The sequence below is a fragment of the Strix uralensis genome, chromosome 2 (genome assembly GCF_047716275.1).
Source record: "Strix uralensis isolate ZFMK-TIS-50842 chromosome 2, bStrUra1, whole genome shotgun sequence".
In the NCBI taxonomy this organism is placed as follows: Eukaryota; Metazoa; Chordata; class Aves; order Strigiformes; family Strigidae; genus Strix; species Strix uralensis.
In genome coordinates, this window is record NC_133973.1 from 119,028,914 (window position 1) to 119,056,565 (window position 27,652).

The 27,652-nt window shown below is 37.3% G+C and overlaps 1 protein-coding gene across 6 annotated transcripts in view; it reads right to left on the reverse strand.

The window, feature by feature from the left end:
- Positions 1-726: 726 nt before the first annotated feature.
- Positions 727-27,652, reverse strand: part of IFT88 (intraflagellar transport 88) — a 53,201-nt gene continuing 26,275 nt past the window's right edge. For all 6 annotated transcript variants that reach the window (XM_074860075.1, XM_074860073.1, XM_074860072.1 and 3 more), the window contains 8 exons: positions 26,725-26,875; positions 25,454-25,569; positions 20,812-20,864; positions 18,920-18,985; positions 17,036-17,142; positions 11,360-11,420; positions 1,680-1,775; positions 727-981 (listed from right to left, as the gene is read on the reverse strand). In XM_074860075.1, coding sequence (XP_074716176.1) covers positions 860-981; positions 1,680-1,775; positions 11,360-11,420; positions 17,036-17,142; positions 18,920-18,985; positions 20,812-20,864; positions 25,454-25,569; positions 26,725-26,875 — 772 coding nt within the window. In that variant the 3' untranslated portion in view covers positions 727-859. The remainder of the gene's footprint in view (positions 982-1,679; positions 1,776-11,359; positions 11,421-17,035; positions 17,143-18,919; positions 18,986-20,811; positions 20,865-25,453; positions 25,570-26,724; positions 26,876-27,652) is intronic.

Here is a 27,652-nt window from a genome sequence, read left to right on the forward strand (position 1 = left end):
GAACACCTGACTAATATTTTTATCTCTGAAAAGTGATATAAATTAGAACCCCCATGTTCCTATTTAATATGTCTCAGTGACTTCAGATCAAACTTGTTCAGTTCATAAGCAAAATGATTTCTGTAACTAGCATCTTTGTACATACTCAACCTAGGCTGTAGAAAGCTACCTCTGTGACAGTGCCACAGTCACCAACATAAGATTCAAAAGCTGAAATCTAATTAACAAATCTGAACAAACTAGACTGAAATCCTGCCCATTGACCATTAGAAATAAAAAAATAAAAACCTCATCTTTGTAACTGCAAAAGTACCTAGGAGGTTGCCAAGAGACTGCAAAATGGCCCTAGTTCAGCTAAGTATAGACTAAAATTAAGATGCTTTCTTCAGTATCAGTATTAAATGCTTTGCTGAATTGGGGCCTTAAAGATGACCAAGGTCATATTCAACATTTTCAGAAAGTCAATTCACAGGCCTTAAATTCTGGCTTTGGATGAAGGATATGGGACTTTCAATCTTACAACACTGCTTTGAGGTATTTCACATTGAAAGGTGGAATTGTAGAGGCTGCTGTGTTTCATATTATCATTGGACATATCTTGGAAAGCAAAAGCTTTATGCATTTGATAGAGTTTGCAATGAGTTTGAATACCTGTATAGTTTTTACGCATGAGTAAAATAACCTCAGCATTATTTTTTTAAAAACAATTATAAAAGACACTGCAACTTCAAATCCATGTTTTTAATACCATATATCCAAAGTATTTCACAAATATCAAAATCCACTACAAAATCATCACGATGAAAGTTTTTCTGCTAAAACTTTTAAAAGGAGAAAAAAACTATGAGTGGGCCATATGCTATTCTGGAAGCAAATCCTCTCCTAGTTCTTCATCAGCAAAGTCATCTTCCTCAGTTCTTTTTCTTGCTGCAGTTTTTGGTCTTTCGGCTTGTGGGCCAAGTGGATCTATGTAGGAGGCATCTAGGGTTTAAATAAATACATTTGAAACAGTTACCTGCAAGTAATTTTAAGCTTTGTTTCAAACATATACAATCAAACACAAGAGAGGGTTTTAGCGTTACATATATCTGTAAGCTGTCTTTGAAAGGCAGACCAGAAAGAGCACATGAACGCTGAATGAGAACAAGATACTGCACTCAGGAACTGAGGCATGGCACAAGAGCAAAGTACCCGGGTGCTAGCAATAGAAGCTTTATTTTTACCTTCCCTTTTTTAAAAAAAAATATCTTTATTTTATTACAGTCATTAAGGGAGAAAAAGACCACAAAAAAAGTGCATGAAACAGCAAGACTGATGAGTTGGTTAAGGAAGAGCACTTTAGGAAGTAGCACATTCCACATGGATTTGGGTTTCTAAATCCCTTTGAAAATGCAATCTTAGTGAAGAACTTATGACTGCAGAACCACAAGAACGACTAAAGGATGCAGCAGACAGATACTGAAAGTAATAAATATTCACATGGGCCACATCTCTTAATAATTACAATTACTTTATAATGAGCTCAAACAATGAAGCTAAAGCCATTCTTCACATTTATTTCACGAGGAAGATGTTTTCCCTAATTGTTTACTTTTACATGCTCTTCCAATAACTTGTTTTTCCCATCTCCCCTCTCTTTGAGGGCCAGGAAAGCGAGAAGGTATAAGATGCCCACTTGCCTATTTCTTTACTGCTGCTACTTTCATAGGGTTCACTTGTTCCAGGCAAAGCTTTTAGTCTGGCACTCAGTCTTTCCCCTTTGGTACCACCACTCTCTGGGGAAAAAAAAAAAAGGTTGAAGATAAATAACATGCTGTTATGTTCTGTGAAATCATGATACAAGAACAACATAAATTCAGCTACTATCTGTCAAACAAGATTTGGATGAAACCATCTTTTCATGATGGATATAGTACTCGTTTGTAATGCGTGGTCATTAAAACACAATGGACACTGTGTCCACACATGCGTGTGTTTTAATTTTAAATATATATATATACAGCCTTATTTACTTTGGAGTAAACACATTAAAATATTTCTGCTTCAAATGCTGACATTTCCGTTGCTTATAAATTACAGTCACATTTTGGAGTTAAAATAAGCATGATAAATATAAACACTGTCACAATGTATATGGACATTCATATGTCTGTGTGCTTACTAATACATTAGTATGATCCACCTGTTCAATATTGTCAAGGTTAAATACAACACTAACTTTGCTTTTAATTAGAAGAGTATATTTGGCATGTGCTGTCTGCATGGCAGGCAGGCACAGTTCATGTATACAGACCATCCTGGCCCTGCATCTTGCTGTAAACACTGTGCTGGCAGCTCAGTTTGCAGCGGGGCCCCAAGGAATGTGTCGGCTCCGAGGGCTGCCTCGTGCCCAGACAACGTCAGATTAACATTCTCTTGCCACAGCAGTATTCCAGACACTTTAAATATTCTGTTCTCCTCTGAATCTCTTTTTCACATTCATGGCAAGCTTTGACTCTCGTCTGCTACAACGAATTTTTATGCGATTTTTTTTCTCCTAGGAGAATACGTTTCATGTTTGGCTTGGTATATTTACAAGGCAGGACCTGCCATGCAACCAAATACAAACATGCTCATTTACAACACGAAACAATGCTGTTATTAGAAGTCCTCCATCTGTTAGGAGCAAAAATGGGTTTCATTCAGCAAACATTAATTACAAAGTGTGGACTTGGCAACACATTTCCATTGTCTTATTTACTATAAGTGTTCTTTTTATAAATATTGTTACTATTAAAAAAAATCCCACCAAAAAAACTTCCACAAAAATGACAAAACCTTTATTTCTCTATAAATACTGCTGCAGACTTCAGTTTACTCAGCCCTGAATTGGAAGACAATATCTCTGCTCCAAGAACTATCTAATACATACAGTCACATATCAAACAGTTAATATGTTTACAAGACACAGCTTACAGCTGAAACTTCAAAGCAAGGAAAATCTATTTTAATGTACATCAACCTCCCTTGGATCAATTCTCACTGACAGGTTTCATGAAAGAAGTGAATGCTTAACAAAGGGTTTGGAGAAACTGAAAGAAATCAATGGGTTTGATGGGGGGGGGGGCTCAACAAAAGAGCTGTGAAATTACAAAAGGGCTGCCTCTTAATTTCAGTGGGCTTTGGACAGGCCTGCACAGCAAGGAGGTGGGTGCTGAGCTTCAAAGATGGTGTGGATGAAAACATTCTGAGGACAGTTTAGAGGAGAATACAAAACGTTTAACAGGGAGAGAAAGCATAGGATAGGAGTAGGCACAGAGTCTTGTGCGATAGAAAACAAGTGAATAAAGTTGGAAGAAGCAGTAGGGAGATGCACAGACAGGAACAATACAGTAGAAACTACACTAGGGGAAGACTGAACTAGTCAAAGAAACTCCATAGGTTTAATTGGTTGGTTCCAGAAAGGAAAAACTGGCTGTAATGAAAATAAAAGAGGAAGATGGAGGCATATCAAAGGTTTTCAACTGTGAAGGAGGAAAACACATGGGTTCTAGTGATACTACCAGAGGAAGGTGAAAGATTTTATATTAACTTAAAAGAAAAGAAAGGATGGTAGACAAACCAAAACGGCTGGGATAAACATAATACCCACAAGTTACCTGTACATCTTACTGCCCTAAAATAAACAATTGAAAACAGAAGCTTTCCTGGACATCCTAGGACCCTTAAGCCTTATTAGGGCTACCTCCAAAAATGGAATGAAACAATAAGTCCAAAATTTGAAGCCAAATTTTCCCCCCTTTTCTCTCCCCATCTAGTGGATGTCCAACCCTTGAAGTATCTAAATCTCACCAACTGCTCTGCTTTGAAGTTCCCTAAGCACTTACTGCTATGACTGAGTTGCCCAAAATGGCCACCCTGAGCAGCAAAACGCCTGCAGGGTGTTCAGCATGTGACCTTGGTGCCTCAGCTCCACTTGCCATTTATGAGCCAATACAGTAAATGGAATTGTGAGTGCTGTTACAGTGAGCAAATGTAGCTGTTCACACAAATGTAGCTTTGTAGGCTTCAGACTTGATTCAGTTGTCCAAACACATTATTTACTGCATTTAATGAACTGAACCAACTCACCAAAGGGTTAGATTAATGCTAGAAGTAGCACAAGGGAAGCAGCAAGAACGTATGACCAGGAACAGGAAAGAAAAGAAGTGCTGAGAGGGGCTGGACTGTTCTTTCCAGAAGCAGCAAGTTATTTGATCAGTACATCCCACTTTGACTAAATGCACACTGGAAAAAACTATGAGGAGTAAGTATCTATGGGCACAGTGTCCTCTTAATACTTAAGCAGTAAGAGCATATGGATGCTTTACTAGATTAAATTATGTATCTAAACAGGCTTACAGCTCATACAAAAGAACAACAAGGTGCTTAGGGAAGAGCATCATAAGTAGAGCAAGCATATACAGTAGCTCTCCATTAATAACTTCCTAGCCTCCAAAAATCTGTAAATCAAGCATGTGTTTGGGGAAAGGGGGCAGCTCTTTGTATTTAATAATGGATTGATTTATTCTCCAGGAACTTGTTCAGTCTTCCCTTGAGCCCCTTTAAAATTTTTGCGTCCGAAATAACCTGAGTTAAGGAGTTCCACCTTCCATTTACCCTGAACCTACCGATCTAGTCCCACCTTGCCACAGAAAGAAGCACCCTTTCCCTTCTGCCCTGAATCACACCCGCTCCACATGCTGTCAAGTGGTAGCATGCTGCGCTGGAGCAGGTTACTGATACATTTAAAACTCATCTAATGAAAACTTTTTCTCAAGTGGATCAGCAGAGTAACGCAGCTCACCTTACCTCTATATAACTATTATATCTACAGTAGGAGTGAGGGGAAGGTTAACATCTCTTCTGGTAGCAGTCCACAGTTAGTTTAAATTAAGCTAATATGCCAAACCATGTCAGTTCTCCATGGACTGCACTATGCTCTGAGCATACCTAAAAATGTGGAAGAAAAGCATCTTTCATTTTAAAGTACATCTGGAAGAGAGTACGAGGTGGTTGCCACCATCTACCTTACACAGAGATGTCAGGCAGCACCTCAGGAAGTGAGAGGTCAATGCCTTCCTTCCATCTTTCAGGAGGAGTGTCCTAGTTGCTGAGCCATTTGGGGTAAGGCTTTTCTTGACACTCTGCCATGGATCTGGCTGCCAATATGGCAGCTATTAAAAATTCCGCTGACCATATAACATGATCTGCCAGAAGTTTAAATCTCATCTTGAAATTACTTTTTGTAGTTCTGTTTGCAGATAAATCATCTATGTGTTTTTACTCAGTATACATACATACACAATTTGGCCAATGTTAAGGACTATAAACTTGCAATGTAGACTTCAGGATTTTGGTATCCTATAGTGAAGAGAACTTCAGGGGAGGAATTGTTTTTAAAGCATTTTATCACAGACATGCATACTTTTGGGAGGTGAGTTTTACAGTTTCTACACACCGTTTCCTGCCCCCACTCCACCAAAACAGGAAGAAGATTTTATACACATTCCAGGTTTTGAATTATGGGAATGAAATTAACTTTCACTAAAGTAATACACAGAAGAAAACAAAGCTAACATTGGCACAAAGGATAATAATAAAAACTCTGGATAAGAATTTTTTTTGTAGTTTTTCCCTACTAATAGTGTTTCTCTACTAATGACTGTTAACATCCATCTGATTGCACTTGCAATCAAAGGACTACAGGTAGACATTTCTCAAACTACAAATTTATTCTATCTGCATCAGTCTAGTAACTGTACAAACACATGCTCCTAATTAAATAAAGTTTTTGAGTAATGGAAGACCACTGCTGAAATAAATTGCTCTCTGTATTTAAGGAAACCTTCACTGCAATTAATACATGCTGCTTATTTATCTACTTCTTGTGCTTTTATTTATAAAGTATGTTATTACTGTAGTTCACATGGAGACCAGTCCCAGTGTACTCACTCTACGTTGATAAAGTGGATGCATACACATAAACTGAGTGCAGGAACATGGCTCCAGATTTCAGTTTGAAAAGCAACAGTAACTGATTGAGAAAAGCTGGTCAATATAATTTAAAAATCTGATTTATAAATATATTTAATCTGTAAAATGATTATACCTGAGACTTGGATTATCATGCTGACATTATCTTCCCCTCACAGGCTGTGTTCAATAGCTTTAACTGGGAACTATGCATATAAAGACATAAATAATATACTCTGCACACTGATATCTTTTACAGTGCATTCCTTCCTCTCATCTGTTTAAGTCATGCCCACAATGTTATATTTAGGATATTTAAATTATTGTATTACAAGTATAACATGTTCTGTTCACTGAGAGTTTTTCAACTTCCTACAAAAATTAATTTGAACTAACTCCTCCACATACAATTTGGAAGGAAAAAAAGAATCAAAGTATAAAACTTTTAAAAAATGGTTAATTTTATATGGCAGAATAAGGAATAAAGCAACATACTGCAAAAGTAATCCTATTTTGGAATAATCCTATTTTAAGTAGTGATATCTAACAAAAAAGATTCTAAATCTTTTTAAGTGTTTCTGTACTTCCTACTTAGCAAGATATCTGTGTGTATATCACTTCAATCCAAAAAATCCATTATATTTATTTTTAAAAGGAATCTCACTAGTTGCAGTTACAGTGAGGAGACTACTGCAATAGAAATTCCTCCAATATCACAAAGGACATAAATTAGAATTTTTAGTACCATTCTACTCATCAGGAAAAGATATCAAAGAGTAAGGTTATTTGGTATTCTACCTCCTCTGTAAAATGTTTATGTAACAAAGTCCATAGTGGGCTAATGTGTTTAAAGACTACAAATACACCAAATCCAGAATGTGTTTAAATGCAGCTCTGTGATGTTTGGAATGAAGACACCATCTTCAGAGAAGAGAGGGCTTTGGTTAGAAGGCAGAATATTATATTAAAACCAAGAAACAGCATGGGAAGCAGATGCAATGTTTAAGTCCACTGCAGTTCATTTTGATTTGAAATTCGGTGGAATGAAAATTGTTTATGGTGTGTCAGTTCAGCTAACTTCTTCGCTGAGTTCAGATGCAGAAAACAGATTAAGATGTTTTCTTCATTCAGGTATTTTCCCTGTTTATTTAAAAAAACCTCTTTTTTTTTTTTCCACACACAGCCAATGGAACTATCCCACAACAATTTGTAATTAATCAACAGGCACACAAGCCTAGAAAATGTAAGTGATCGTGAAGTTCTGGCTGCAGGGTAACAAAAGAATCTCTTGCCTTTATCACAGTCAAGATTATTTGGGATGCTTATAGCCCTAACATCTATAATGTGCCTCCATATAGTATGAGGAGATCCCTATGGGCTGGTAAAGGGTGTTTGAATATGGGCTGTTTGTTTGGGATGGACAAACCCATTTCTCCACTGGCATTGTCACAGGTGAAATAAAAATGGGAAAAGACACTTAAATTATTCTCGCATGGTTTCCATCCCAAATTCATCTGGACAGGCTTAGGTAAGAAGGAGAACGCAAAGTGCTCAGCCTTTCATCTTCTGAATTCAACACTGCTTTGGGCTCCTATCCGAGACTGCATGTCTCCTCTCATCCAGTATAAAACTCCCCTCTCATCCAGTACAAAACTCCCCATTCAGAGAGCAGGGCAGATGCAGACACCAAGTAAACACTGCTACAGTAATATATTCCTTGAAGTCATGCTTTCCCTTATCTATGGAAGGCCTTATGCTATTTAACAGTAAAAATCTCTTAGGGTAGTAAAAACCACAGTGTCCTAACTTCCAAATTCTGGATGTCACTATCACATCTCTGCAAAACACAAAAAAGTGAGTATGAAAACAAGATTATTGGAAAGGAAATCTTTGAGAATTGCCTAAACTCAGATGTACTATTAGCTCCCTCCAGGGTTTTGTGCTGTTTTTTGGTTTGGGTTTTTTTTTTTCTTTTTTTCTTTCTCTTTTTAAATTAAAAAATAATTTTAGGGGAGTGAACCAATGTCATCTGCTTCCAACATGAATCAAAAAGATTGAAAATCATAAATCTGATAATTGTGGGGAGAAGAAAATTTCACTCTTTATAATAAGAGTGAACAGTGTGTTCAATTTTGGGTAAGCATTTTAGATTTAATGCTTATCCTTTTCATGAGACAAGAGCAGACTTTAATTGACACTGATATAGATGTCAGGTTTCTTGGTCTCCCTTTTTCTGTTCTGTCTACCATCCATGCATACACTAATCATACTCTTCAAATTATGCTTTGGTGCATCTTATGCACCTTCTGTTTTAATTTATATTGGCCAAGTAGTAGGTGTCCTATGAAGTACAAACTCTCCTGATCTAGTTCTCTTTCCTCTTAACTTTCTCTTCAAAAGCAATTTTAGATCATATTTTCTAAGACAAGGAAGCCTGAATTATTAATACTCCTAATATAAATAACTATATAGGAACAAAATACTTGGGGGGAAAAAAAAATTTGTTAAGAATGCCAGCAAGTATGGGGACAGTGAGATGGTAAGAGGAAAGAAGTAAAACATGCCTCATACCTAAAATATTTGGAATGCATACACACTTCATTTAGCTAGTAAGTACTTTAATTTAGCTAATAAGTACTAAACTAAGGAGGATTCCATGCTTCACTGGGTTCAGTAACGATGGCAAATCCCTCATACAGTGTAGGAAAATGGTCCATTTTGGTCTTGGCAACACCACTGGAAAAGACTAATCTTAAAATGTATAGAAATGTTTCTTTTATTATTTTGAAGCCATTAGTTTATCAAAAGTGTACTAAGGTTCTGAAGTAAAATAACCTATGTTTATATTTCATATGTGTCTTCACACAGGCCATGTACAGAAATTTATTAAACTGCAAAATACAGAGTCATAGCCCAGGTGAATAATGCCAAACATTGGACAAAATCTCTCAGTCATCCTCAGTAAAAGGTAGACAAACTGCTACATAGAATTTAACATCTGTTGCTGTGAGTGTGTGGTTTCTTCACTGATAAGGTTCCCTAGAGTGAACATTACTACTTTAAAAATGTGCAATGCCTTTGACTCCTTCTAAAAATACATAAGTAGTACATCTCACCACAACTTTTAATTAGGAATCCCAGCAGAAAGTTAACTCCAGGCTCAATACAGAACCTTCTTTGTACCTCTGCTTGTTTGCTGAGTCATTTCCAGAAAGGTTGGATCTTTGGCACTGAATTTAACAGAGACTTCTCAAACATGCTTTTACACAGACCTGTTCCCAAACTGTTTTTTTCCATTCCTTCATGAATTTGACATAATATCTTGAGCAACAATCTAAGAATTATTGATAGGACAAATTCCAGGTCAATTCTGACCCTGCTTACCCTCTCATCCTCTTTATGTTAGCATCCTAAATGTCTGCATTTGCTCTTCTCCAGTTACTCTGATGCTGGGGGGAAAGAGTAATGCCTTGGAATTACTAGAGCCTGCAGTCAAAGTTCCTCATGTGTTCAACTTTGGAGGGGAGGGGAAGGGATTTTTAATTTTTTAATTTTTTTTTTAGAAAAAGACAACTTTCCATAGATACTTCTGTGTTTAAAAGAATCATTGACAAACTGGTAGTTTGGGGGATTAACACTGGCTTAGCATCTTTCCAGCTTGATCATTATTTATATCCTTTTTTGCTAAATTACTGACTCACTCTCTCCCAAGAACATACTCCTTTTTCACTAATGAGAGTAGTCATAATTACAAAATGTAGCTGTAAGAAAATAGACCCTTTGTGCCATTTTTCTACATGCCTGATGCAATGTTTTGCACAGCTGTAAATACGCTTGCCTGCTACCAATGCTGCTCTTCATTTCTGTTCATGATAAGCCAAAGTGGATCTCCACTTTACGACAGAAAAAAGGTCCCGATGCTGTCTCACACTGCTGTGTTGCTGGCACCCCCCAGCTGGCTGCCTGATCATAGGGCTTATGTAACAAAGGAGAGTCCAGAAACGTTTCCATCCCTCTCTGTTACCAAAATAAGGAATTTCACCCCAAGAATTACTTTGGCCTGAGGCCCAGAGCAGGTAAAATTCAATCCTAGGTGAATGGTGTTTTTTCTACATATCAAGAAATGATTTAAAAGCTTCTCTAGTGAAACTGCTGAGCTGAAAAAGGAATGAGATCTCTCTAAGCATCCAACACTCATTCTTAACCCTTAGAGAACCCAGGAGAGCAGTCTAAATGTAACAGCATTCTAAGTTCATTTTAACATTACACTAGTAATTTCCATGACTTTTCTGACTTTACAGAATTGGATAAATGTAGTAGCGCCTGCTATGTAGGTGGAGAAACAGAATTGCCAAATAAGAAAAAAAAAAATCCATAAATTATTTCTCTGTAAAAGGAAGGGAAGCAGCAAGAGTTTATAGGGGATATCTTTTTATGAGACCCACTGATACTAAGATAAACCAAAAGCAGAATACAATGAAACCATTTCCTTTTTGAGTCAACGTAGGGATTTTTTTTCCAGGTGGCTGACGGAACCTGAAGTCTGCTAGTTTCCTTAGAGCAGCAGCAGGGAACAGTTAGGTTTAACATTACCAACATTTCATAGATTTAATAATGGGAGGGAAAAATCATTAGCTCTGCAATATGCAGACTACCTAGTGCAGAAAAGACAAAGCAGGTCAGTTTCCAGACTTACTTTGCTAGAGTTTTACATGTATGAAAGTCAGCATTGTAGATCTATAGGAGCAGAGAGACTTAGAAGTCAGAGAGCAAGCTTTCCTCTATGGAAAACTCTAGTACTTCAACTTGGCTATACTGGGAAAAGAGGAAGAAGGAGCTTAAAGACAGTACAGGTGTCTTCTCCTTATTAGGGAGCTGGTTGCACAAAATAGCCTCTTGAACTTGTAACAAACACCTAATGTAGTAGACTAGATTGTGGGGACAAAATTCCCTTTTCTCTATGTTAAATAAAGTCACAATGAACTCCTGTTTTTCACGGCTTACATGTTCTATTTTGTTATAATAAATGATTCTTATAGTAAATATTCCAAAGTTAATGGGATAAATATGTTCAAGTCCACAATACTGAAAACAAGTAGAAATTTAGCTTTAGGAATACACTGAGATCTGTATATAAAGCACAAATCTTAGACCAAGTCCACGCTACTATACCAGTTGAAGTTTCAACAGAGCAATGAGATAATCAAGAAGTATGAAACAAGATTTGTGAAGTAATTGCATATTACTCAATGCATATTTGTGTGCATTTCGAAATGTAAGGTGGTTTTACAAACACTTTAAGAAAAACTATTTTCTTTAGGATGCTGACAAATCTGATATGTAAGCAGAGGCATTAAGTACTTACCACCACCAGTGTTTCCTTCTCTGCGGCTACGTGCACTGCCATCTCTGCCAGATTTAATGCGCTAGAGAACAGTGAAAAAAGTTTGAAAAGAACAGAACAAAAACCCCATTTAGTAATATACATTAGAGATAATTGCTGAAAACTCAAATTTGCTTATTAATAAAAGAGTAGAACATGAAACTAGGCTTACTATACTGTAACTAATAAACCTCGTTTTTTCAATGCACAAAGTTGTCCTTAAAAATCAGTGTTAAATCCAATGTTTACATAAAACAACTTCTATGAAATTCAAACAGAATGTCTCAATAAATTATTTTTCTTCAGATAAAATTTATACAAGGAATGTGCATAAAAATAGTTCAGATGTATCTTTGTAAAGTACAGCTGAAAAAACAGGCAACATAGCCCTCCTTGCACGAGTTCAAAGTAGCCTCTGCCTATTAACGTCTTGTAAAGCCCACAAGCGTTTTATTATTGTAAAGATTCAAGGGGGGGAAGTAGGGAAATCTATAAAAAGAACTATTCACCCCATAGATCTTAAATTTTGAATACTTGGCACAGCACAGTACTTCACAGCAAAATTTAATTTGCTATTGAGTGTTAAATGCAAGATAAAGGTGAAGGTAAATACTTTAAAAGCTGTGTTTAAAAAAATCAGCTCTCTTGCACTGAGGAAGGTACCATAAACATCTTCCAGCTGTGTTTTTTTTAGTGTTATTTGAAAACTTTAACAGTTTATGAAAGTAATACCTCTGTATCACATGGCAGACTTGGCTTCTCCTGGTAAAATGCCAAATTTCTCCTGCATATATCTTGACAATTACAAGAAGGTACATCTCAGTGAAGGACTTTTTGATGGGTAGGTACAAAAACTTGGTGTTTAGAGCACTCAGCTATTAATAAAGTAATCTCCGCATCTTATTTCAAAATATGAATTCAGTATCTGATTAAAACACATGTGCACACTATCTAACCATGTGTTCAGGTCAATTACTGTAGCTTCTTCACTCATTTTTCACCAGAAAAATATCACAGAGTCTGGCAAAGTTGGAATGACACAGAAGTGAAAGAACTTTCAAGATTCATGCCAACAGAAAAAGGAAGAGCCCTTAAATAAAAACTCACAGGAGTCAGACAGGAAAGCAGCAAGCCTAGCGTGAAACCAGGAATGGTCTTGGAGCAATCCAGTCTGAAACCAGAATTTCTCATACTTTTTATTTATTTTGGGAAATCCTCAGGTCTAAAATATGTTCTCTGAATTTTGGATTAAATATCTTATTCACAGTCCAGTGAAGCAGCATATATCTGTCTTTCAAGAAGCATGTTCAGACTCTCCAAATGTTAAATGACTGACAGGTCTGCCAGTGGAAGCTGAGCTTCTGTCTGCCAGAGGGAAGCGGTCCCTATATGATAGTGCCCTCATGGCATTTACATCCTAGGACTTCACTCCCAAAATATTATAGAAGTACTAGAACTTAAGCATATGACTAATTCCTGTAAAGTTCCAAGTGAGTAGTTTATAAGTCATACCATACTAAAAGCAGACATTTAAAATAGGTCAAATGATTTCCACCCTAAAAATGCCTATTTCTCTCCCATGACTGCAAAAGACATTTAGGATGATTAGTCCAGATGTAGATGCCTGAAGGTAAAGGCAGTAAGTCCCCCCCAGTGTTTGCACCTATCATCACTGCTTCACACCACACCCAATCAGTCCCTCATTTTCAGTCATTAAGCTCACTTAACGGAAATAAATAGTAATGTGTGTATAAATCAGTGCCAAGAAGGTTGTGTGAACTTTTACACTATTACCTGTCTTTTAAACTGCAACATGAAAAAGGAAGATTAATGCAGTAAAAAAACAAAACAAAAAAACCCGAAACCAACATATGAAGGTTACAGTAAAAATCCAATGCTGTGAGAGGCGGGGAGAAGAATTTCTACAGGGAATGAACCCCACAGATGTTCCCAGATTCTTGGCTGGAAGTATTTAACAACTTGTCCGTATTTGAGAACTGAGTGAAATAAGTACTCCAGAATATTTATTTTGGTACAAACTCCATGTGGATATACTTATTCTGGAAAAACAATGCCAGAATAGCAAATTTTGATAAATTTCTGCAGGATGTGTGCAGACTTTGAAATGTAGGTATATTACACTAGCATTTATCTATTTTCTCTTTACTGTATGCAATCAAGAAATCATGGGTTAGCCTGAAATTGGGAGCAGGAATTGAACTATATTTGGTGTTGCTAACTGAAAGCAGCGTTCCTATTGGAAACTTAGATGGTGAAATATTAATATTTGGTAATTTTAGAACTTGAAAGTATAGTTTATGACTATGTGCTCATGGATGACAGAAGGAATTTCTTAGGACAAAAATACCTAGTAATTTCCAAAGCCAGATGGTAGGCATAAGACTAAAAAAAACACACACACACAAACCAACCAAGCAAACAAAAAAAATCCCCAAACCCAAAACCAGGGGAAGGAAACCCAGATGTAATACCAATAACAAAAAAGAACTGCAGGGCTATTGTTTGCAAGACAGCATTGATGTTGAGATTCTGTCACTGAAAGATATTAAACTTCTAACACAGGACAGTGGCCTACTAAATCACAGTGTGTTCTGTAACATCTATCTTTTCTTAGAGTCTTTGTTCCTTAAAAATCAACACCATTGTAGATGTAAAGAAAACTGGGTCAGTGGGTTCCTTGGGGGGCAGAAAAAGTTGTTCCTTTCCTTGAGGAGACACTGAACTTGGGAGATTTCAGAGTGTGGCAGACAAGAGAGCCAGAAGACGGAGATGGGAGCACGTCCCTCCATGGCAAGTTGCTGCAAGAACGAGCAGAAAGCAACTGATCGGCTTCAGAGGTTCTGAAGAGAATGTACTAGGAACCGCAGGGGCAGAATTTTGCTGCCATTCAGAATCTCACTGAGCTAAGGCTGAAAGCATGCATTTACCTGCGGGATCAGACAGAGCTGACTAGAAAGCTGTTTCTATTGTTGTTGGTGGTTTTGAGGGGGCAGGAGGCTAGGGTGTTGTTTTGTTTTGTTTTTTAAATCTAGTGCATGTCAGTTTTGTTTAAAAGAAAATGGCTTAGTTTAAATTACAATAGAATCAGGCTTATTTGAATTTAAAAGGCTGTTTTCTTTTCTGGGCAAATATTTAGGCAGATCTCCTTAAAGCTTTGACTGATTAGAAGTGCCATCATAAATACCTTATTCTCCCCTCTACTCCGCTCTCATGAGACCCCACCTGGAGTACTGCATCCAGATGTGGCATCTCCAATACAAGACAGACATGGCCCTGTTGGAGCAGGTCCAGAGGAGGGCTGGAGCACCTCTCCTATGAAGACAGGCTGAGAGAGTTGAGATTGTTCAGCCTGGAGCAGAGAAGGCTCTGGGGAGATTTTATCAGTACTTAAAGGGGGGTTACAAGAAAGATGGGGACAGACTTTTTACCAAGGTCTGTAGTGACGGGACAAGGGGCAATGATTTTAAACTGAAAGAGGGTAGGCTTACATTGGACATAAAAAAAAATCTCTTGTGGTGAGACACTGGAACAGGTTGCCCAGAGAAGCTGTGGCTGCCTCCTCCCTGGCAGTGTTCAAGGCCAGGCTGGACGGGGCTTTGAGCAACCTGGTCTAGTGGAAGGTGTCCCTGCCCATGGCAGGGGGGTTGGAACTAGATGGTCTTTAAGGTCCCTTCCAACCCAAACCATTCTATGATTCTGCTTTGAAAGGTTAGTTTTGTGACAGAACAGAGTCACCAGACTCGTAAAACAGGAATACTGAAATATAATACACAGAGTGAGCTTTCCCTGTCATGGCTGAATTATGATCACTATTAAAGTCTGAACAGTCTAAAACAACTATGCAGTAATTTGTGCTATCATGCATCTGTACTGGATTCCATTGATATCTCTGTCATTCAGGTACTACTCAATGAAGTCCCTTAATACAATGTAGTCAGAATGAAAAAAAAAACCCACATAATTTAAACATAATTTCTGTGTTACTAAAATCTTAGTAATGATTTCATCTTTTAAATATTTACTGGTAGCCTTTCCCCCCCAGAAAGTACAGAAATGTGTTCTGGAAAGCTCCTGCTTCCAACGTGAAATAAACAGAAAGAGATGTGACAGTTTGGTTGGGTTTTTTTTGTTTTTTGTTTTTTTTTATTTTACATATTCAGGCATTAACTTTCTTAAAGGAAAAGTGTTTTCCTTAGAATCCTCAGCATTTTCAGATCTATGGTACATAATTAACACCTTCAGTGTAAAAAATGCTGGAATTATACGCAAGGAGATAGATAACTTCTCCATCTCCAGGGACAACCACCCCCCCGCCTCTCTCGCCAACTATAAAATGATCCAGTTTTAACTGGTTTAATCTCTGAGCTTTCCCAAGTAAAGCACTGGATATTGGAAGTTATTGCAAAGAAGTATGTACATCACCAACACTGAACTGATATTCCACAGAAGCCAGGCAAAGCCTGTTTAACACACTTCAGAGAGATCTCGTAATTACGAGTTTTGCAGAATAGGAACATTATATCTGGTCATCTGTTCTGCTTACTGATACCATTATGGTGGAGACATGGACAAGTATTAGCCCCACTACATTTGTGGACTGCTTTGTTTTGTCCGTTTTTCCATCTGCTTTACATTTTACATTTACTGAAAGTCCAAACCAATATACTTCAACTAGTCCCCCAAAGTAAGGTTGTAGCATAAATTCGGAATCTTTTGACCAGTGTTTCCCTTTTTGAGTTTCATTTTTAAAATGTCCTAGTGTACATGTGCATACTCAGACTCTCTGGAATGGAAGTAAAAATGAAGTAACTAAGGATGCATTTACACATTATCTGACATCAAAAGGGAGTCAGTAAGTGTTACTAAGAGCAGAGTAAAATAGGTAAGACTTAAGGTGTCCTAATATGACTATGTAGCTTTGAGGCAATTCCCTGGATAGGAAGAGCAAGCTTGAACATTTTGCAGCTCAACAGCATGGATAATGTTTTCCAAACAGGAAGCTGATTTTAATTTTAAAATCTTAACTTTATCACAGAAATAGCAAGAAAATGATGGACGCGCATGCACACACACACACACACACACACACACGCATTCACTCCTCTGAATAGAACACAAGTTATGATCTCATACCTTTCACTGCCTGTAGCTTTTCCATGGAAATTTTTTTTTTCAGTTTAAAAATTGGCACTAACATGAATAATATACTTCTACCTATGTAATCTGTCAATGTTGCAGCTTTCTATATAGCAAAAAGGAGTTCTATTGCATGGACAAATTCTTAGGCTCCCCTTCTCTCCCTATAGCTGCATAATTACTTGGCTCATAAATACACTTTATACAGTCTGGCAAATAAGTAGGAAAGACGACATTCCAGAGACATTGAATTATGTGGGTGGCTCCAGCATTCCCATCATATCCACATAACCCATCTTTCACTAGTATTTAAAATCATAGAAAATCAGACAGATATAAGGCTGATAGGTAATTTAAAGCTAAAAACCAAAAAAACGCAAAACACAAGCCTCTCTAAACCAGGCAGTTAATATACATTTTATCTTGAAGTACAATAAACACTATTTTAGCTTCATCTATGACGCAGGGATACTGTATAATCACAGAAACAAACAAGCTTACCTGCTCTCTTATTTCTTTTAATTTTTCCACTTTCTTGAGCTTTGTCGTATATTCCTGGACTTCTTTCAGCCCCATATCTGTGCAGAGACGAACTAAAAATCGGAGGCCTAATTGAAAAGCAAAACATTGTTAAAAAAGGTTCACAAGCAGGTCAAACTGCAAGTGCACTTTAACAAACTGGACATATGGAATGGTAAACAATGCAAATAACTGTGAATACAAGGTGACTCTATGCAAGTTGTGATATTTTGCAAATAATTCAACATTTTCTGCGATGCAGTGTCTATATCCATGAATAATACAAATACCATTTTTATATATGGAAGACACAAGATATACTAACTCATCTGGCTCAGAACTCTTGACATTTTCAAAATATTTTGGAAACTGGAAAGCATAATAAAGATACTAAGTTATTACCAACGAGCCACTATCAATAGCATTTTGTTGAAAACATTTTTACAAATGCCAAGTGAATCAGAATGTTTTTTCCTGTTGCTGTGGTTGATTTTTTAAAGATTAGTATTTATAAAATTTAAAAAACCCAACAAACCAGACATGAAGATCAACTATAACTGGAATGGATGGAACCAAAAGAACCCCTAAAAACAGTCTCCTGAGACACTATACCAAACTCTGAAAACATTGTTGCTATTCCTATGTGTTTGTCAACATCCCTTTGAAAGAACTGGCTCTGAAATAGAAACAAGCATGACAAGATCCACTACTCTCCTGACTGCTTTCACAAATGTGTCACTTTCTTTTGGTGCTAAGTTAGTTTTCCGCTGGTTTAGGGAGCTGAACTTGTTCACTGAGGCATCATACAAGCATCAGAATGACATAAGGAAGATGGTTGTGAGCACATGGCTGGGGAGGGAAGAGTGAAGAACCGCTGTTTCAGCAGCAAAAAACTTTCAAATCAGTTAAATTGTCTTAACTCCTGCCTCCATTTCATTATTTGTAGAAACTACATTCAGAAAAATATTAGCATTCTAAAAGGTTTACTAAATACCCTACCCCTCTGAAATATGTGTGACCAATATGAACATGACATTTTGCTTATAACTTTGAGGAGTCATGCTACTCAATTGCTCTATTACAACAGAGCTGTATGCTTCCTCTTTAAAAAAGCAGTATGTTAAAGCAGAATGACACAATTTTATTTTAAAATAAAGTGAACGTTCTTCTCACATAGTATTTAAAAGCGTCGGCTTGTGGGCAACCTCCTCCTATTTTGGAATTAGTGAGGCACGGCATGGGATGTCAGAGGATGTTTTCACAACCAGTGACAAACCCTATTTTCTACAGGGCTTTTTCATTTAAAGTACAGGTGTGATCGATTCTGCAAAATGTCTTACTCTTCAAAGTTATGTTTCCTGTAGTTTAGTTTGAAATTCTCTATGGATTTTCCAGAGACTGACTGACCAACCAGAAAACCCAACAACAACAAAATCTCTCACCCTCTACATCCTTTTGGAAGGCCTGGCTTTGGTAAAACTTAAAAATAAGATTTTCTCATATCTAGAAACTTACATCAGGAGTTTCAACTAGCAGGGACTAGAAGTAAAAATACATATATTTTATCATAAGAAAGATTAAATAAGTAGCATAGTTATAAAATTTAGGAAGTATGTATGAGAAAGAACACAACCAATCTGCTACAGTTAAACTTTATTTTCATCTCTCTTCTTTAGCATTACCCTAAGATTTCTTAAATTGCATTTTAGCGTTGTCACAGAAGACATGCAGCATTAGCATGAATAAAAGTGTTAGTTCATTAAAATATTTTCCTATGAAAAATACTTACATCATCTATTACTAACACACACATTCAATGTAATAAAATTTCTTTTAATAGTTGTACCACTCAATGAAACAACTTACATTCAACATTCTCTGGGAATTTTCTGTGAATGACTTTGTATTTCTCTAAAGCTTTCTGGTAGTTACCTGCAAACAAAACAAACATCTATCCACATATCCAAACATAAAAAAGAATATCTGATGAGAAAATGATACAGTTTAACATCACTTCATCTTTTTAGTTTGAGTACATGATTTAATATTGTAAGACCAAATTTGATAAAACCAAGCTTAACATTCTTTGATTACTGACAGTAAAAATTAAGGGCATTTGAAAACAGTCCAAATTACTCTGTAAATTACATCACTTAATGAAGAGGAGTTTCCTGATTTTTGCCCTTTTTTGACCTGCCTCTAGGACTCCACTGGCCTATGACACATCTACTAGACAAGCTGTATCAAGCATACCAGGGCTCATCTGAGGCTGCAAATGTATGGATTGGTCAAATAAAAATGTGTAACAGCTGAACTCTGCCTGTCCTTCCTTCCATCAGAATACTAATTGTGTGTCTTTCCTTTGCCCAGACCTGGTAGCAAAGTAATTATTCTTTAAAGTTTTGCCTTCCATTTTGGTTCAGCTTGATTATTATGGAAAGGACTGATAGACCCTGTGAATCTAAAACCTCATATCCGTAAAATATCTGACAAAAAAGTTTGTTGAGATATCTCTATTTTTATTTTCCTTAGGTAGAGATCAAACTGACCTGCTATGTATTAACATGAGAAGCTGGGAATTTTGCCAATGAATCATAAATGATCTAAAAAGCAGCCCAAACCATTGTGTTCCTTTGCTGGGAAAACAGTTTATCTGTCTGGGTTTGGGTGGTGCTGACTGTTCTTAATTCACTGACTTCCCTCAGTCCCGTTCCTTTTCTCACTGTTGTATTAAATAACTGAGCAGAGTGAGAAAACACACTTATTTATCACAGAAGTCTGTTCTGCAAAGTTCTAAAGAAGCATAAAAGAGAGTGACAAAATGGGACAGCAAGAAAGAGTATCATTTACATCATCGAGTGTCTTGAATGCATTTTAGGTGATGAAAAAACCCGGAAAGATTAGTCTCTTTCCATTTTACTTATTGGCGTGTTATATTCCCAGTAAGAAAATACAGCACGTTTAGACTGTCTTTTGTTTAAGTAATGCAAATACTATTTTAATGTTGAAAAGGAATGGAAATTAAGCAACTTTAAAATCTAATTACTTATGTTAGATCAGATGGTAGTATAATTACATTAAAAAAACCTTCTATCGGATCATTTATGCTGTATTATCTTATCTATTTTACTTATTTAACAGCACAAGGAGTGTTTCATGCGTAAGTCAGTGCAGGCATACTTCCTGGACTTAAAAGAAAAGTCATGTTTTATTACATATACGCAGAAAATTCCTAACAAAATAATATGTAACTGATTTTTCAAACAAACGTTAGGACCAGTTGTCATGGTTTAAACCCGGCCAGCAGCCAAACACCGCACAGCTGCTCACTCACCCTCCCTCACCCCCAGGGAATGGGGGAAAGACTTGGAGGGGTAAGAGTAAGGAGACTCGTAGGTTGAGATAAAAACAATTTAATAATTGAAATAAAATAAAATTAAAATATTCAACCTGACCTTGAACACTTCCAGGGATGGGGCATCCACTGCTTCTCTGGGCAAACTGTTCCAGTGTCTCACCACCCTCATCCTAAAAAAATTTCTTCCCCTTGTCCAATCTAGACCTACCCTCTTTCACTTTAAAACCATTGCCCCTTGTCCTGTCACTTCAGGCCCTGGTAAAAAGTCTCTCTCCATCTTTCTTAGAAGCTCCCTTCATATATTTCTCCAGGCTTCTCTTCTCCAGGCTGAACAACCCCAAATAATTACAAAAAATGTTTCTAACCTCCAACCAATTACGAAAAACATTACAGAACTTACCGCTTCTCCTGTAGCAACTGGCAACCATCAGCTGCCACTTCACTTGTGTTGGTCTGCATATAAATAAAATAAAATTATGCACGCTGCCAAACAATGAATAAGCAAAATAACCTGCATAGCATTTGTGAAGACCTACTATTGAACTACTCTTAAAAGTTTTTTACCTAGCATATTGCCTTCCTCGGAAGAATTTACCCTGCTCAGTTCACGCGCAGTTTACCCTTGCGTCATGCTCCTGTGTTCAGGCCTCAGTGTCATTCCTTCATAGTCCTATGTTATAGTCTTTCCCCTGCTCATGACTCTGTGTACCAGATACAATTAGTAGACCTGACACATGAACCACTAATCTTTGTCTAAGGTACAGAACTACGCCATGGGGGAGAACAAAGTGCTAAACTATATTCTGAGGAAGTGCCACCAGCAGGGTCCCATGCACACCCAAGGGATCCCTGCCAGGAAGCACACTCCCCACTTACAGCGTTGAACTCCAGCTCCTCCTCTGTGTCAGCACCTCGATGCCCTAGCTGCGACCTGTCCTTCTCTTTTTAGCACATAATGATGATATATATGGTCAGAGAAAATATCTGAGATGTTTGAGCATGTACAGTGAAACTGCTGGACTCTTTCCTCATTCTTATCAAGATAATGTGAAAATTAGGAAATTTTCATGTCAACAGTGTAAGGATGTTCTATAAGCTAAAGCACTTTTCCATGTGGCTTACAATTCAACAGTAGCATATCGCAAAGGCACTGTATGCTAACATTTTCAGAACAGTTTTGTACTTCAGTTTTTCCCTCCAGTCACACACAGGCCATTTTTAACTCTATATAATCTGTTTGCTTGGTAATTGCCAAAAAAACTTATGAAAGACAGCTGCTTCACCTTTTTTAGTTTCAGCTGAATATGTCTCCTGCAAAGCAATAAAGGCAGCCAAGCAGACACCATAATAAAGTTTATTATGCAGTTCAGTATGAAAATTCTAGAGAGGCTAATTGTCAGCAGTCAGAATTAGCTGCACAACTCTTTCTATTAATGATAGATTTGTGCATGCTGGTAAAATGTAAAATATGTTTCTCAATTCATTGTCTAACACGTTATCTTAGGATGAAATTTTAAATTTAATTATTGTAATTAAAACACTGAATACAGTAAACAGTGTTAAACTAAAAAATGCTGGTCACAGTTAAAATAAACTTATAATTTTAAAATGTAGCTTTATTTACAATTACTAGCAATTTGTAATCCAACATTCATATTTATCAATTAGCATATCTAGACTCTATTTTTAATACCAGATGCAGAAACATCTATGTTCTGTTATCTACTATTAACAATCTCATCCCACAGAGAAATAATTTCTCCGTATTACAGATAGATTACAATTACAAATAATAATGAAGAATTTCATATGCCAATTATTTGTAAGTACTTTACAATCCACGTACTTCATGTTTCATGCACAGACTGAGAGCAACATGAAGCATAAAATATTTAGATCTTTGCCAAAACAAGATTATGAAATAATTCTTTTTAGTTTCAGCTGTTTCTTTCCAAAGTTTCTAAGAAGGCCATGAACGCCAGCATATGTGAACTCATAGCTTGACTAAAATACAATTTTTTAAGGTGGCCAGTATTTATACTGAAAAGAATACTGGCAAACCTGTGAACTATGATTTCTGTGAACTGCCTCTTGTGTATTTTCATCTAATCTACATCTCTATTTCCTTATAATTATACCACAATTTGGGTGAAGTCTATGTTTTTCTATTTATTTTTGTTTCAATTTTTAATGCTTATTCAAACCTCAGATTTTCTCTTCTATAATTAATGTCTACTCTAACTCAAGCCCTTTCAAAACCAGAATTAGTATTTTTTTACTGAACTCCTAACAACCTATTTGCAGGATAATCTTTTCTTGAATAATACTGTACAAATTTTAATCTACATGCTGTCTTGTTCATGCATGCCATTCAGATTCACAGAACAAAAAGAATGTCAAGTTTTAGATCATTGCAAGACAAGCAATAACTGTGTTTTGTTTATCCTGATTTTTTATGGATTTCTCAAAACACAAAATAGAGAAATTCACATTTGTTGGAGTCAATTTTAGTTGCCTGAATTTTAGTTAGTCTATTAACACAAAATTCTTCACAAACATATAGATAAATATTTGTTTCCACATAAAAAAGACCGTATGCATGTCTTTTTAGAATTCAGATTGAACTCTGGATTACAGATTTGAAGTTGACCAAATTTTTGTTTATTAACCATTTGTCTGGTAAAATTCCTTTCTGATTTAAAATAAAATATATGGCCTATATACTTTCTTAAGTGCACCACATTCTGCTAAAGAACAATTTCAGCAATTAAGTTGCTGAACTGAACTCACTATATTTCAAATACCTCTATCAGGATCAATTTGATCTGTCAACTTATTTTCACTGACCATTGCTAATTCTGCACTGCACATTTTTGCTTACTTGTATACCTTATTTGTAATATCCTTTTTATGGAAGTAGAAGTTATGTGAAAAGTGTAAATGCAGCAAGAACTGCTAAAAGATGCATCTATCTAAACCATCAAATCATCCCTGCACAATAAAAAAATGGAAAGGAATTAGTTCACATAAGCCACAGAGAAGGAAGTCTTGGTGGCTTAGGAGAGTTGTTCCCCACTTCACAGCTCTGTTTAATGGCAGAGGATGGAGAAAAGAGATGCTAATACTTAATACTTTTTTGCCTCAGTCTTCACCAGCAAGTACTCCAGCCACACCACCCAAGACACAGAGGGCAAAGGCAGGGACTGGGAAAACGAAGAACTGCCCACTGTAGAAGATCAGGTTCATGACCATCTAAGGAACCTGAAGGTGCACAAGTTCATGGGACCTGCTGAGATGCATTTGTGGGTCCTCAGGGAACTGGCAGATGAAGTGGCTAAGCCACTATTCAACATATTTGAGAAGTTGTGGCAGTCTGGTGAAGTTCCCACTGACCGGAAAAGGGGAAACATAACCCCCATTTTTAAAGAAGGAAAAAAGGAAGACCTGGGGAACTGCAGGCCAGCCAGTCTCACCTCTGTGCCCAACAAGATCATGGAGCAGATCCTCTCAGAAACTATGCTAGGGCACACAGAAAATAAGGAGATGACTGGTGACAGCCAACATGACTTCACCGAGGGCAAATCATGCCTGACAAATTTGGTGGCTGCCTATGACGGGGTTACAGTGTTGGTGGATAAGGGAAAAGCAACTGACATCATCTACCTGGACTTGTGCAAAACATCTGACACTGTCCCACATGACATCCTTGTCTCTAAATTGGAGAGACATGGATTTGATGGATGGACCACTCAGTGGATAAGGAATTGGCTGGATGGTCGCACTCAGAGTGTTGTGGTCAATGACTTAATGTTCAAGTGGAGAGCAGTGACGAGTGGCGTTCCTCAGGGGTCACTCCTGGGACCAGTGCTGTTTAACATCTTCGTCAGTGACATGGACAGTGGGATCGAGTGCACCCTCAGCAAGTTTGCTGACAACACCAAGCTGTGTGGCACAGTTGACATGATGGAGGGAAGGGATGTGCCATCCAGAGGGCCCTTGACAAGCTTGAGAGGTGGGTTCATGCAAACCTGATGAAGTTCAACAAGGCCAAGTGCAAGGTCCTGCACATGGGTCGGGGCAATCCCATACACAAGTACAGGCTGGGCAGAGAATGGATTGAGAGCAGCCCTGTGGAGAAGGACTTGGGGGTATCAGTGGATGGAAAACTGAATATGAGCTGGCAATGTCTGCTTGCAGCCCAGAAAGCCAGCTGTGTCCTGGGCTGCATCAAGAGAAGTGTGGCCAGCAGGTTAAGGGAGGTGATTCTCCCCCTCTACTCTGCTCTTGTGAGACCCTCACCTGGAGTACTGTGTTCAGCTCTGGGGTCCCCAACATAGGAACGACATGTGGACCTGCTTGAGTCCAGAGGAGGTCACGAAGATGATCAGGGGGCTGGAGCACCTCCCTATGAGGATAGGCTGAGAGACTCGGGGTTTTTCAGCCTGGAGAAGACAAGGCTCTGAGGAGACCTTATTGCAGCCTCCCAGTACTTAAGGGGGACTACAGGAAAGATGGGGAGGGACTCTTTATCAGGGAGTGTAGGGATAGGACAAGAGATAACAGTTTTAAACTGAAAGAAGATAGATTCAGATTAGATAGAAGGAAGAAATTCTTTCCTGTGAAGGTGGTGAGACACTGGAATGGGTTTCCCAGAGAAGCAGTGGCTGCCCCCTCCCTGGAAGTGTTCAAGGCCAGGTTGGACGGGGCTTTGAGCAACCTGGTCTAGTGGAATGTGTCCCTGCCCATGGCAGGGAGTTGGAACTAGATGATCTTTAAGGTCCCTTCCAACCCAAACCATTCTATGACTCTATGATACTATCTTGGGCCCAAGGGAGGATCTTACTTAACACTGAAATTGCACAATAAGAGCAAAAACACACTGTAAATGAACAGAAAGTTGAGGAAACTAATAATATCCCAAATATTCTTAACTCTGGTATCTGCTTACAGTATTGAAGTTATCCAACTAATTTATCTCTAGGTATACTTATGGATATCTAACCACAAAATATTTGAGTAGGCATAATATAATAATTACTTACAGGATAAGTGCTGCTCTTTCAAAGTACTCAATGGCTTTTTCACAAAACTGGGTGTCAATGTAATATGCTCCAAGCCATTCAATGACCTCAATGTTTGAAGGGAAATACCGGTATGACTGACAAAATAGGAAAGGTGAAAGAAACACAATTTTAGTGATAAACAACATCTTTATGTTACTTCTGGAATATCTTACTCAAGTGTTTAATTCTCCAGATGCCAAAAACATGTAATATATGAATAGAAGTAGTGTGCTATACTAAGTAATCCTAAAAAAAAAAAAAAAAAGGCATGCCAAATTTTCTAATTACAGAATGCTTTTTAGAAGTTACCCAAGATGAGTCTGTCACATTTTCCATCTAGCCTTATTTGAAATATTTTACATAGTTTGCAACAGCAAAAATGTTTACTTAGATCACATCTACATGTGAATAAGTTACCTAAAACATTAAACAATGTTAACAAATATGTGTACAATTCCACACTGAAATCAGTCCGCTGGGAAACTCACCTAAAAGCATTATTTTCTATGAAATACATATGTACATAAACAGCATTTTTGGCTTTTTAGAAATTACTACTGAAATAGGTAGCAAAATTATCATCAAGCACAACTCCACTAGTATTCAGATTGCAACACAGCCTTTGGTCATCCTCGCTTTACACAGATAAAATGAATTCTCAGATTGCAGCAAAGCAACTTCCTGTTTTATTCCTGTTTCTAAAACAGAAGAATCTCTACAAACTACAGACAGTACTCTAGCTGCTTTGAAATGAGAGAGGATGCCTATCTTTAGGCAACTGTATACATAATGTGTATCTATACCATTAAAATATATATATATAAACTTACAAATATAAAACCAAACACATTATATATATATCTCCATATCCTTTATACAGATATAACTTCCAATCAATGCAATCATGTTACACACCTTTAAAATTACATTTATTATATCAATTTTTATTTTGTCTCAGACTATACTTTAAATTAAAATTGTTAGGGGTCAGTGTAAACAATGACCACACAAAAAATGAAAGTCTGAGGTCAAATACCATGTGGAAACACAGGCTATGTGCTTCCTTAGCATCAGACTACAAAAATAGTATTTTATCAACTCTCTCCCCCAAAACATCTTTTTTATTTTCTTTTTTGGATGATATTTTTAAAAGTTTAAATGAATCAATTGTTAATTTGATATAGGAACCTATGGCAAAATTTTCTTTAATTATGACCAAGTGCATTGGAAAAGCAATAAAGAACAAGTACCTCATAGTAATAATGAAAAGCTTGAGATTTATCACCTTCATTATCATATAATTTCCCTAGCTTTGAAAGTACATGCGGATCAGTTGGTACTACACTGATCAACTGCAGGAGCCACTCTATGGCTTGACTGGGATCTTCCATGATCTCATATCTGAGTTTTCTTTAGTCAAGGAGTGATTCCAATGATATTTTGATTTACTCAGAATTCCCACTACTTTACATAACATAATCCACATGCTGGACAGATATGCCAGTCACTGTAGTGTGGAGATACTTTTTCTTTTTTTTTAAAAAAAAAAACACATTGTTTTCATAATTTCATTCCTATCACTTACACTGAATAAAGAGAAATATTCAGAGGCTTAATACTTTGGGCTCAACAGGACTTTGCGCTGTAAATGTAAATGATTAGGTAAAACTCCTATCCTCAAGAACAGACTTTTGCCTGCAGTGAGATTTTCTGCTGTATGTCTAAGACGCACAGCACAGTGTATGATTCTGGTCCAGAGAACAGAGGCAGTTTTAGCTGTAATAAGGCCTGCAGTGTGCTCTCCCCTCCTCAGCCACCCCTGAGTGGCACAACAGCTCAGACCTCTGCAGCAGTGTGAGCTGGAGTTACTGCCCAACATGTTTTTTCAGTTTCTGCTGCTCCCTGCTCTTCATGGAAAAAGCTTTTGAGTATTGGTGGAAAGCAGTTTCACATTGCAGTGGAGAAAAGAAATTCTGCCCCAGATGGGAACTGGGAGTTGTAGGGCCATTTATGCTGTTGTAAAGGGGCTACACAAGGAATAGAGATCACAGCCTTTTTGTATTTTTGGAGGTTACTTATTTTACTGACTAAAACATATTTTTATTACCCTCACTATTCTTAAACGCATAGTACAGCAAATGGAATGTGTTCTGCATTGGAGAAAATTTTATTACGGTT